The sequence below is a fragment of the Neofelis nebulosa genome, chromosome 12 (genome assembly GCF_028018385.1).
Source record: "Neofelis nebulosa isolate mNeoNeb1 chromosome 12, mNeoNeb1.pri, whole genome shotgun sequence".
Lineage (NCBI taxonomy): Eukaryota > Metazoa > Chordata > Mammalia > Carnivora > Felidae > Neofelis > Neofelis nebulosa.
In genome coordinates, this window is record NC_080793.1 from 10,589,894 (window position 1) to 10,601,688 (window position 11,795).

Genomic DNA, 11,795 nt, shown 5'->3' on the forward strand with positions numbered 1-11,795 from the left:
ACAGTCAATATGGTTTTGTGACATCTGCCAAAGAAATTTTAATTATTGGCTAAATTGAGGACAACAGATAAAAGCCTAGAACTTAATAAGGAGGAAAATGACTCCTATTGAACCATCATAAATCATGTAACTCACACTTCAGCAAAGTGAAATTAGTATCAGGATGTCCACACTGATGGGAGCCATCATGTTAATGCAACATAAAATTTTGGTGTGTTATCTGTATTTCATTTAACCTATGACTAATTATAATGTATGAAATATCTTTAACATAATTATATCTTACACATCTTTTACTGACAACCTTTTTGTTCTCTTAAATTACTTTTATTTATTTACATTTTAAGGTTTTTGGAGGATTTATTAATGTTTTTAAAAGAAACCGTTGACAAAGATTCACCAGAAATAATGTGAACAAGAAGGAAAATACAGTTAATACTACTGAAACAGTAAAATAATTCAAGCCTACACGGTTTATCTGACAAAACAGTACTTCTTAAATCCTGTCATTGAAACAAAAATGGACTGCTTTTCTAAACAGCGGTATAATTAACAATATTCAATACTATTTTTCCTGAATATATAAAAATTAGAATACCAATTAAAAATGAATATATCTCCTCTTTAAATATTTCCTATAGATACAATTTCAATATTTTCATTCAACAGTGGTGTGGTTTAAGAGATTTTTCACTCACAAGTCAAATAACAATGCACCCAAAGGGAATCAATAATCTATATAGACTCCCAGTGCGAATAAAGACTTTAGGAAACAGCAAATGATATTTCTAACAAAAATACCAAACAGATAAAATTCTTAGAAGATATATGCAATAAGGTCTACTAAGCAGCTGGCCACAGATGTAGAACATTTGATCATTTTACTAGTGATTTCAAGGGGACTCTAGGCGTCTCCAAACTCAACTGGAACACTCATCTTAGGCTTTGTATTTTGCTTTTCCAGTTTCACTAATGACACAAACATGATTCAAATCCCTGAAATATTCATTATAGTCAAGGGCATAACCTACAACAAACTTGTCTGGAATTTCAAATCCAACAAAGTCTGGTCTGTATCCAACACTTCGAGGAGTCCTTTTCACCAGCAAGCTTGCAACCCTGACCATCTTTGGATTATACTGCTTGACCAAGGAAAGCAAGGTTTGCATTGTTTTGCCAGTGTCAATTATATCTTCAACAATCAAGACATTCTTTCCAGTTAAAGTTGAGAGATCATCTCCACCAATTACTTTTATATCCCCTGTTGACTGGTCATTACAGTAGCTTTTCAGTCTAATGAAATCTACAGTCATAGGAATGGATTTGTCACTGTTTCTGTTCAGTGCTTTAATGTAATCCAGCAGGTCAGCAAAGAATTTATAGCCCCCCTTGAGCACACAGAGGGCTACGATGTGATGGTTTCCCATCTCCTTCATCACATCTCGTGCAAGCCGTTCCGTCCTGTCCATAATTAATCCATGAGGAATAAACACCTTTTCCAAATCCTGAGCATAATGATTAGGTATACAAAATAAATCTAGATCATAACCCGATTCATCATCACTAATCACAATGCTGGGGCTCCGCGTTGCCATAATGGAGCTGGCTGGTGCGTGGACTGAGGGCAGTTCTCTTCTGTATTACTTTTAGTTTTTAAGTTCTTAAAGTTTTTCAAGCTTGGTAAGTTCCTGATAGATAAACAGGGATTTTTTTTAATAACAAGAAAATGTAGATTAAAAAAGTAACATACTTATGATTTACTCTTTGAAAAACATAGATATCAACAAGTTTAATTTTTTTAATGTTTATTTTTGAGAGAGAGAGCGAAAGAGCATTACCAGGGGAAGGGCAGAGAGAGAGGGAGACACAGAATCTGAAGCAGGCTCCAGGCTCTGAGCTGTCAACACAGAGCCCGTTGCAGGGCTCGAACTCACAAACCAGGAGATCATGACTTGAGCCAAAATCAGATTGGATTTGGCCACCCAGGCGCCCCAACAATTTTAATAGCTACATAATATTTCATCATACTGAAGTATCAATCTATGATTTTGAAATAAAAATTGTTTATTCCTGATAAATTTTAAATGCTAAACTCATGCAATTTTTAAAAAAATTCTAGAATACAGAAATTGAGATGTAAGACTTTGTAAAGCTTATTTAAAAATAATGGTATAGTAGGGGTGCCTAGGTGGCTCAGTCGGTTAAGCATCCAACTCTGGATTTCAGCTCAAGTCATGATCTCAGGGTTTGTGCGATCAAGCCCCAAGTTGGGCTCCACACTGACAGCTGAGCCTACTTGGGATTCTCCCTCTCGCTCACTCCCTGCCCCTCCCCTGCTTGCATGTATGCTCTCTCTAAATAAATAAACTTAAAAAAATAAAGATATAGTATTATCATATTGTTGAATAACCTACTTTTCTTACTTAATGTATAATAGGTTTGTTATGCCAACTTGACAAGCAAATTCTAAAATTTTTATGGAAATACAAGTGCCAAGAATAGCGAAAGACACTTCTGAAGAAGAACAATGTGGAAGGACCTGTTCTACTGGATATCAAACTATAGTAATTAAGACAGAAGCTAATATGATAAATGGTAAAATTCTAAAGACTGTAACAATAAAGAAGAGTTAACTTTTTTATGGAAGAGGGAATTAGGATCAGCTGAGGTGAAAAAGTGAGGACTTCCGGGTGCTGACAACATTCTTTTTCTTGACTTGAATACCTAGGGATTCACTTTATGATTATTCATTAAACTGTACAATTGCATTTATGAACTTTTCTGTATTCACATAGTAATTTATTTAAAAAAAAGGTTTAAAATATGTAAAACATCCAGCACATAGTAGATACTCAATTAAAGGTAGCTACTATTGACATTTAAAAAAAGAGAGAGGCAGTGGATTTGTGACAATCTCCAAGAAACACAGCTAACTGCATGGAAGCAGAAGCACATGTGTAGCATGCTCCATCACTAGTTTTAAAACAGGGATATACATCCTGTATATGAATATGAATAAAATCGCACTAGAAGACTACACAAGAAAGTGGTGACAGTGGTTACCTTCACCAGTGTAGAGGGACAAGGCTGGGGATGGGGTGGTAGGCAGACTTATTTTCATTGTATATTACAGGTTGTACCCTTCTAATTTTATACTATGTACTTACATTTCTGATTTTATTTTTATTTAAGTATTTATTTAAGTACTCTCTACACCCGATGTGGGGCTCGAACTCACAAGCGCGAGATCGAGAGTCTCATGTTCCTCTGATGGAGCTAGCCAGGCACCCCTATATTTCCTAATTTTTAAATGTAGAAATTTAGAATACATATCGAATATTACCACTCAGATTCTACAGAGGTAGCTCTTTATACTTAGTAGCTTATTTTACTTCAAAAGACAATTTAAAACAGAAGAATTAAAGGATTTTCTGTATAAAACCAAAAGGCTTTACAACTAATCAAATACCTTTATCGTAACAACAGCCTTGTTGTTGAGGCAAAATTATATACATTTTACAGATTAGTACATTTTACAGATTAGTAAACAGAGCCTCAGAGAGATTAAATGACTTGCCCTAAATCATAGCTAGTTAAGTGACAGAACTGGAACTCTAGTTTTTATGCTTTCAAACTCCATGGGCTTTTCTATCATACTATCTGACACTGCATGCCCTCCTAAATGCCTTCCACTAAAACAAACAAAAAAGTGAAGAGTAGAAGATGCACTGCTTGTAACTTTTCATTTTGTGTGGGGAAGGTTCCCTATTAATTATAAAATTCTTAAAAAAAAAAAAGTCAATACAAAGAGGGAGACTTAATTGCATAGCACACTGCACTTTCAAAAGCACAAAAAAATGCTACATGATTTATACCTAGTATTGTTCCTGGCTCAGGTGTTAGGGAGATACTTTTGTTTTACTCCTGAGTTGTTTAATGAAGGTTGAGAAATTATTCCCACTCCCTTTATAAAAAAGGCATCTGGGTGGCCAATGTAAGAAAGTAATTAGATATAGCACTTTTAAAAGCATTTCCAAAAATCTGTCAAATTCAACATAAACCACCAAACATTATTTCCCATTGAAAGAAACGTTGAAAACTGACACTCAGGAGGTGGTTTTCTTGAAGGGCTTCTAAAATTTCTTCTCACAGGGGTACCTGGCTGGCTCAGTCAGAAGAGCATGTGACTCTTGATCTCAGAGTCATGAGTTCAGGCCCCACATTTGGTAAAGACTACTTAAATAAATAAGCTAAAAAAATATTTAAAAAAAACATAAACCCATCTCACAGTATATTCATATGATTAATAGCCTCCCTATTATTCTACAACTTTCCAAACACTTTCACATACAGTATCTCATTTAATCCTAACAAGCCAATAAGACAGGACAGAAATCCCTGACATTCAATAGATGAAGAAACTGAGACTCTGGTAGGTTAGTTTTTTCCAAGGTTATGTGCTTTAACTCTTAGCTGAATATTCTCACCAACAACGGATGTGGAAAATTCTCAATTACCAGGGTCTAAACAGTCAATTTGTCAGTTATATAAGCCTTTTCCTCTTCCTTCCTGTTCTGTGCCTTTAATTCCCTTTCAGATAGGAAGATTTAGGAACTAAATGACAATGACATCCAATCCTAATCAATCCTAGCTCTGCTTAGATTTCTGAGATCAGATGGGAAATAGAAATCTATTTTCTTATCCATAGGAGCACAAGTGAAGCGAGCTGGTTTAAACTACTGGATAAAAACCTACATTTGTCTATCACTCATTACCAAAATATTTGCAAACTGTGTAACTCCCCTATATCCTAAGCAAGATACAAATCTTGGGGTGCCTGGGTGGCTCGGTCAGTTAAGCACCCAACTCTTGATTTCAGCCCAGGTCGTGATCTCACAGTTTGTAGGATCGAGCCCCAAGTGGGACTCTGTGCTGACAGCATGGAGCCTGTTTGAGATTCTCTCTCTGCCTCTCTGTCCTGCCCCTGCTCATGCACACATTCACTCTCTCTCTCTCTCTCAAAGTAAATAAACCAAGAGTAAGAAAAAGATACAAATCTTATAAACCCAAAGCTCAGGATGACAATCTAGACTACAGAAATTAAAAAGCAAATTGCCAAAGCTCAAATCCCGGATCCCTATCTTCTCAGCTGTGTGAACTCCTGGGCAAGTTTCTTTACCTCTTGGGTCTTCAGATTCCTTAGCTCTAAAATAAGGATAAAAAAAAAAAATGCTTTCGTAAAAAGTAAAAGAGATAATGCACATAAAGCGTTTAACACAGTGTCTGGTACTTAAATATATATAATTTGGCATTGATACTATTATTGGCATTAACATTCAGGAAACTAGATTTACCTATGTGCTTTTCTATTCAATCCATAAATGATCAGTTTGGATATACTACACTACAACCACCAATATACTCGTTCCCTTTGGAAGTTAGTTAGCTATCACTTCTCTAAATCTTAGAAAAGACAGAGTTGCAGAAGATTACTCCATCAATCAAGGACAATGCTGAAATTAGGAGCTTTGTTTTAAATGGATGTTATACATACAAAGTTTGCTTGAAATGGTATGAAGCTGTAATGTGGCTGAATAGTGACTTCTATCCTGATAATGAACTGATGCAACCTACAGAGGGTCAGTGTCACAGCAGTATTACAAGCCCTGTTGTAAGATGGGTGATGCAATTTCTATAGTCAATTCTGAGTCACCAGCATAACCTTTCAGAAGCACTGAAGGAGAAAGGAAAATTCTTGAGTACTGACTCCTAGGCATCTTAGGAAACTGTATGTAAGAGGTCTCAATGCTATGTGAACATGGTATTGTGTATACCCATGAATCTCAAAAATACATCTAGTGGGAAAAATACTGGAGCCATCAGTTCCTGACTGTGACAATCTCCCATGCGTTTTCTGTAAGCACCTCAAAATATCTTGTATCAGGCCTTCGGGTCTGTCGATAGCAGGTCCTCCAAAAAGATTTGTTGAATGAATTAAGTACTTAAATTGTTAGGAGCATTGGCTACAGCGCCAAGCTGACTTGGATATCAATTCTAACTCCATCACTCACCAGCTATACAACTTTAAGCTAATAATTTAATATTTCAGTCTCAATTTTCTCATTTGGAAAATGGGAAATGCCAAGTATTAAACTGAAAGACACAGGAAACAGAACCATGCTTGGCACATAGTGAGCCTAAAGTAAACAGTAGCCTCTATTATCTTTTGCTACAGGATGGCTATACGAGAGTAAAGCAATATCAAGACATCTCTATCAGATGGATTTAAGCACAATCTGACCTCCTCTAGGAAGAGTGAAGTTAGAAAGGCATCAAGAATAAAGGCTCAGGAAGGCCTTGCAAACGATAACCCAAGCCACAAAGGAGAAAGATGGGTAGAGGAGGGGAAAGCAAGAGGTGCCAAGCTAGAAAAATGATACATCGCAGGGTGTGAGCGATGGCATTAGTAAGCTCTTCAGGACAGGGTTGCCACACTGGGGTGGGGACTCAGGACGAGGAGGCGGTTACTTTGGCCAGGCCTGTGACTTACCGTGGGGCAGGGCAATGTGGAGAAAACCTGGTATAGACAAAACTAGCTGGCTAGGGAGAGCAGGGCCGACAGAACTGGCTAAGAGCCACGATCCGCAGCTGGGCGGTGCTCCGGCCAGGCCTCCGCTCGAGGGCTGCGGGCCGGAGAGCAACAAAAGGCCCTGAGGCTCGGACACTCCAGAACCGTAGTAGCTATAAAGGACAGAAAAGTTTTTTTCTGAGGTAATCACAGCATCTACCCTGAGACCTGCCTGCCTGGGACGGGATGGAGGCTGGAAGAAGGAACAGACGCTTCCCGCTTCGAAATGAGGGACGAAGGATGGACAAGAGGGCAGCGGAAAAGGAGAAGCAAGGACTCAAACCCCACCGCCTCGGGGGAATCACGCACTCCAGACTGGACAGGCCCCCGGGGCCCAGCCTGAAGGCGGGACTTCTGCAATTACCGGCGGAAACGGCCTCCGGGTGAGAGGTCGCATGAGGGACAGGCAGCTGCTGAACCAATGGGGCCTATGCTTGGGGAGGATGTTGCCTTCCGTTGGTGACTGTTGGGCGCGACCAGCAGCCAATGAGCCAGCCGGGGGAGCGTAGCGGTGACGTTAGCTGCGGAGGAGGCCGCTTCGAATCGGCTGCGGCCAGCTTGGTGGCCTGGACCAATCAGCGGCCTCCAACGAGCAGGGCCTTAGCCAATCGGTGGCCTCCACGACGGGGCTGGGGGAGGGTATATAAGCGGCGTCGGCGACGGCGCGGTCGACGCTGGCCGAGACATCACAGATTCAACGGCTTGGGAGGTTTCGTGAATCCGAGAGGTAAGCGCCGCGGCCTGCCTTTCCGGACCTGCCCTTCGCGTTTTCAGCTGCTCCTGCTCACCCCGGGCCCTGTACCCTCAGATCAGTAACCTCGGTGCGCCCCCGTGCAGCGGCCTGTCGTTGGATTGCCTCTGAGGTCCTGCCTGCCTGCTGACCGACTGACTGGCCTACGGCGCCGGCAAGATGAAGCTGTCCCTGGTGGCTGCGGTGCTGCTGTTGCTCGGAGCGGCGCGGGCCGAGGAGGAGGACAAGAAGGAAGACGTGGGCACGGTGGTCGGCATCGACCTGGGGACCACCTACTCCTGGTAAGTGGGGTTTGTGGAAAGGGGGGAATGGGGCGTGGTCTCCTGGGCTGCTGTGAGGATCGCAGTGCTGATTCTTTCCGTTCTTGGTGATTTTTCCGCCAGCGTCGGGGTGTTCAAGAACGGCCGCGTGGAGATCATCGCCAACGATCAGGGCAATCGCATCACGCCGTCTTATGTGGCCTTCACTCCTGAAGGGGAGCGTCTGATCGGCGATGCAGCCAAGAACCAGCTCACCTCCAACCCTGAGAACACGGTCTTCGACGCCAAGAGGCTCATCGGCCGCACATGGAACGACCCATCTGTGCAGCAGGACATCAAGTTCTTGCCTTTCAAGGTCCGACGGGGTTTTTGTCACCCGAATAGAAAGTGGGTGGTGGTGGGAGTATTTAGGATTAATCTACTGAAAAATTGTTGAGATAACAAAAAGGGTGCGAACGTGGTGTATATGTAATAATTTTTATTGAGTAATCTTAGTATGTTACAAAATTTGGTAAAGTAAGCTTGGCGTACGAAGAAATGTCACACGTAACTATTCGTCTACACCGTTTAGTATTGATACCCTGATTGAAACTGAATATGCTTGCCTTTGTAAGGCACTCCTCATGCTCCTTAAGTGTTGCTGGTCACTATTTAGCCCCAGGCAACCAAAGTAAACCAAATAATGGGGGAGGAAGTGGGCCTCAGACCATCCTCTTTATTTAGAGTTTTGAATGTTCTGTCTGAAAATAATAATTCATTCTTTAAAATAGGTGGTTGAAAAGAAAACTAAACCATATATTCAAGTTGATATTGGAGGTGGGCAGACAAAGACATTTGCTCCTGAAGAAATTTCTGCCATGGTTCTCACTAAAATGAAGGAAACTGCCGAGGCTTATTTGGGAAAGAAGGTAAATATTTCTAGAACAGTGTTAAGTAATTTTGTTTTTACTATCGATTGATTGTGTTGCATAGATGCCTTCACTGGTTTAATAATTAGAATCTGAATGATATCTGTGTATTTCAGTTTTAGTTGTTTGTATGTCTTACTGTAGGCCAAACAAAATTCTAGGCACTTTTCACGTGTTATCACTTAATGCTTGCAAATCCGTGGTATAAGATTATGTATGTTGTATCTAACAAACTGTGTCAGAAACTAAAGTGAAGGTTTGAGTGCAACATACGAGTTAAACGATGTGATAAAATACACTTAATTATCTTTTGTTATTCTCTTAGGTTACCCATGCAGTTGTTACTGTACCAGCCTATTTCAATGATGCCCAACGCCAGGCAACCAAAGATGCTGGAACTATTGCTGGATTGAATGTTATGAGAATCATCAATGAGCCGTAAGTGTTAAACTCAGAAGTATGGTGTATTTGCCAAATAGGGATAATGTAAACTTAACTAAACTTTTTTTTTTTTTTTTTTCTTCTTTTTCATTCTCTTAATAGTACAGCAGCTGCTATTGCTTATGGCTTGGATAAAAGGGAAGGGGAAAAGAACATCCTGGTGTTTGACCTCGGTGGTGGAACTTTTGATGTGTCGCTCCTCACCATTGATAATGGTGTCTTCGAAGTTGTGGCTACTAATGGAGACACTCATCTGGGTGGAGAAGACTTCGACCAACGTGTCATGGAACACTTCATCAAGCTCTACAAAAAGAAGACAGGCAAAGATGTCAGGAAAGACAACAGAGCTGTGCAGAAACTCCGACGTGAGGTAGAAAAGGCCAAACGGGCCCTGTCTTCTCAACATCAAGCAAGAATTGAAATTGAGTCTTTCTATGAAGGAGAAGACTTCTCTGAAACTCTGACCCGGGCCAAATTTGAAGAGCTAAACATGGTATGTTCCTTGTTTTTTGCTTTGCTAACGAGATTTAGTTAGACTCTGTTGGGGACACTGCATTTAGCTATTTAGACAGTATCTAGGTATAATAGGCATCATCACAGTAATTGTTTCCTATTCTAGGACCTGTTCCGTTCTACCATGAAGCCTGTCCAGAAGGTGCTGGAGGATTCTGACTTAAAGAAGTCTGATATTGATGAAATTGTTCTTGTTGGTGGCTCTACTCGAATCCCGAAGATTCAACAACTGGTTAAAGAATTTTTCAATGGCAAGGAGCCATCCCGTGGCATAAACCCAGATGAGGCCGTAGCATATGGTGCTGCTGTCCAGGCTGGGGTACTCTCTGGTGATCAAGATACAGGTAAGTCAGTGTCACAGCATCTTCCACAGTATTTCAATAGCTTGATAGAAAGAGTACAATTAGCTATTGCTTTTAGAAAGCAAGAGAGTATGTATAACAAGGTCATACAGCTGGTAAAGGGTAAAGTGAGGACAAGACCTGGCTCAGTTTCAAGATCCTTAGCAATTACATTTAATTTACTGCTTCTGAAATGATTTTGCATACAACCTCTCATTAAATGGCAAGATGGAGAAGATAAAGTTACATAGTTCATGGGGAGACTGCTTGGTAGTGCTCCTGTGACTCAAATTAGAACTTAACCTTGGTTAATTTACCTTTGCAGGTGATCTGGTACTGCTTGATGTATGTCCCCTTACACTTGGTATTGAAACTGTGGGAGGTGTCATGACCAAACTGATTCCAAGGAACACTGTGGTGCCCACCAAGAAGTCTCAGATCTTTTCTACGGCTTCCGATAATCAACCCACTGTTACAATCAAGGTCTACGAAGGTAATGCTCTATCTTTGTTAATGACATGGTATGTTTGTGGAAAGTGACCTCTTAATATATTGTATTGAAAACAGAAGGGAAAGAAAGAATGCTGGTTTCAGACAGGGGTCCCTAATTTAACTGGTGCTGAGTTTGGTAGAGTCAGTCCTAAAATAATAGTTATCATCTAGCTATCTAGCATTCTTTGCCATTAGAAGTAACTTCTGAACTGGCTCCTAGAATACTGTAAGAATAGAGTTCATAATGCTGTAGATGAAATTCAATTAAAAGTTAGTAGTAATGTAACAGTTGGGCCCACTTGAAATTCCTTGTAGAGCAATACTGACTGACCCCCTTCTAGCTTGATAAACACGCCCTTGCCACTGTAGGCTCTAACAGTGTAAGGATCCAGATAATACTAATGTTGTTAGTTGTTCCTAACAAGTTTTTTGTGTGTGTGTGTATACCTTCTAGGTGAACGACCCCTGACCAAAGACAATCACCTTCTGGGAACTTTTGATCTGACTGGAATTCCTCCTGCTCCCCGTGGGGTCCCACAGATTGAAGTCACCTTTGAAATCGATGTGAATGGCATTCTTAGAGTGACAGCTGAAGACAAAGGTACAGGCAACAAAAATAAGATCACCATTACCAATGACCAAAATCGCCTGACACCTGAAGAAATTGAAAGGATGGTTAATGATGCTGAGAAGTTTGCCGAGGAAGACAAAAAGCTCAAGGAGCGCATTGATACTAGAAATGAATTGGAAAGCTATGCCTACTCTTTAAAGAATCAAATTGGAGATAAAGAAAAGCTGGGAGGTAAACTCTCCTCTGAAGACAAGGAAACCATGGAAAAAGCCGTAGAGGAAAAGATTGAATGGCTAGAAAGTCACCAAGATGCTGACATTGAAGATTTCAAAGCTAAAAAGAAGGAACTAGAAGAAATTGTTCAGCCAATTATCAGCAAACTCTATGGAAGTGCAGGCCCTCCCCCAACTGGTGATGAGGAACCAGCAGATAAAGATGAGTTGTAGACATTGCTCTGCTAGTGCTGTAATATTGTAAATACTGGACTCAGGAACTTTCGTTAGGAGAAAATTGAGAGAACTTAAGTCTCGAATGTAATTGGAATCTTCACCTTGGAGTGGAGTTGAAAATGCTATAGCCCAAGTGGCTGTTTACTGCTTTTCATTAGCAGTTGCTCACATGTCTTGGGGGGGGGGGGGGAAGGAAGAATTGGCTATCTTAAAAAGTGGGTAAAAAAGCTGAGTTAGGGCGTGTGTTCATCTTGGAAATGTTCTATTTAACAATTGGGTCATGCGCATCTGGTGTAGGAACTTTTTCTACCATAAGTGACACCAATAAATGTTTGTTATTTACACTGGTCTAATTTTTGTGATAAGCTTCTAGTTAAGTCAGTTGCTTCAAGGTCACATTCTTACTTGGTGGGGTTTTGAAGTAAAGAAACCTTTTCATTT

The 11,795-nt window shown here is 40.5% G+C and overlaps 2 protein-coding genes across 6 annotated transcripts; one reads left to right on the forward strand and one right to left on the reverse strand.

Moving 5' to 3' along the window:
* Positions 1–305: 305 nt before the first annotated feature.
* Positions 306–7,101, reverse strand: LOC131491339 (hypoxanthine-guanine phosphoribosyltransferase-like). 4 transcript variants are annotated; one of them, XM_058694140.1, is made up of 4 exons: positions 6,993–7,099; positions 6,551–6,741; positions 5,180–5,205; positions 306–1,688 (listed from the first exon to the last, which is right to left on the reverse strand). In XM_058694140.1, the coding sequence occupies exon 4, from the start codon at positions 1,593–1,595 to the stop codon at positions 939–941; it is 657 nt and encodes a 218-aa protein (XP_058550123.1). In that variant the 5' UTR covers positions 1,596–1,688; positions 5,180–5,205; positions 6,551–6,741; positions 6,993–7,099; the 3' UTR covers positions 306–938. The 4 variants fall into 4 exon arrangements, with proteins under 4 accessions (XP_058550123.1, XP_058550124.1, XP_058550126.1 ...); XM_058694141.1 differs by lacking the exon at positions 6,993–7,099 and adding an exon at positions 6,938–6,954; XM_058694143.1 differs by lacking the exon at positions 6,551–6,741 and having other exon boundaries at positions 6,993–7,101.
* Positions 7,102–7,244: 143 nt separating this feature from the next.
* HSPA5 (heat shock protein family A (Hsp70) member 5) lies at positions 7,245–11,696 on the forward strand. 2 transcript variants are annotated; one of them, XM_058694128.1, is made up of 9 exons: positions 7,245–7,355; positions 7,437–7,660; positions 7,763–7,994; positions 8,410–8,547; positions 8,873–8,985; positions 9,091–9,481; positions 9,608–9,845; positions 10,168–10,335; positions 10,789–11,696. In XM_058694128.1, exons 2-9 carry the CDS (start codon positions 7,539–7,541, stop codon positions 11,349–11,351), a joined length of 1,965 nt encoding a protein of 654 aa, XP_058550111.1. In that variant the 5' UTR covers positions 7,245–7,355; positions 7,437–7,538; the 3' UTR covers positions 11,352–11,696. The 2 variants fall into 2 exon arrangements, with proteins under 2 accessions (XP_058550111.1, XP_058550112.1); XM_058694129.1 differs by having other exon boundaries at positions 7,246–7,355; positions 7,466–7,660.
* Positions 11,697–11,795: the final 99 nt, after the last annotated feature.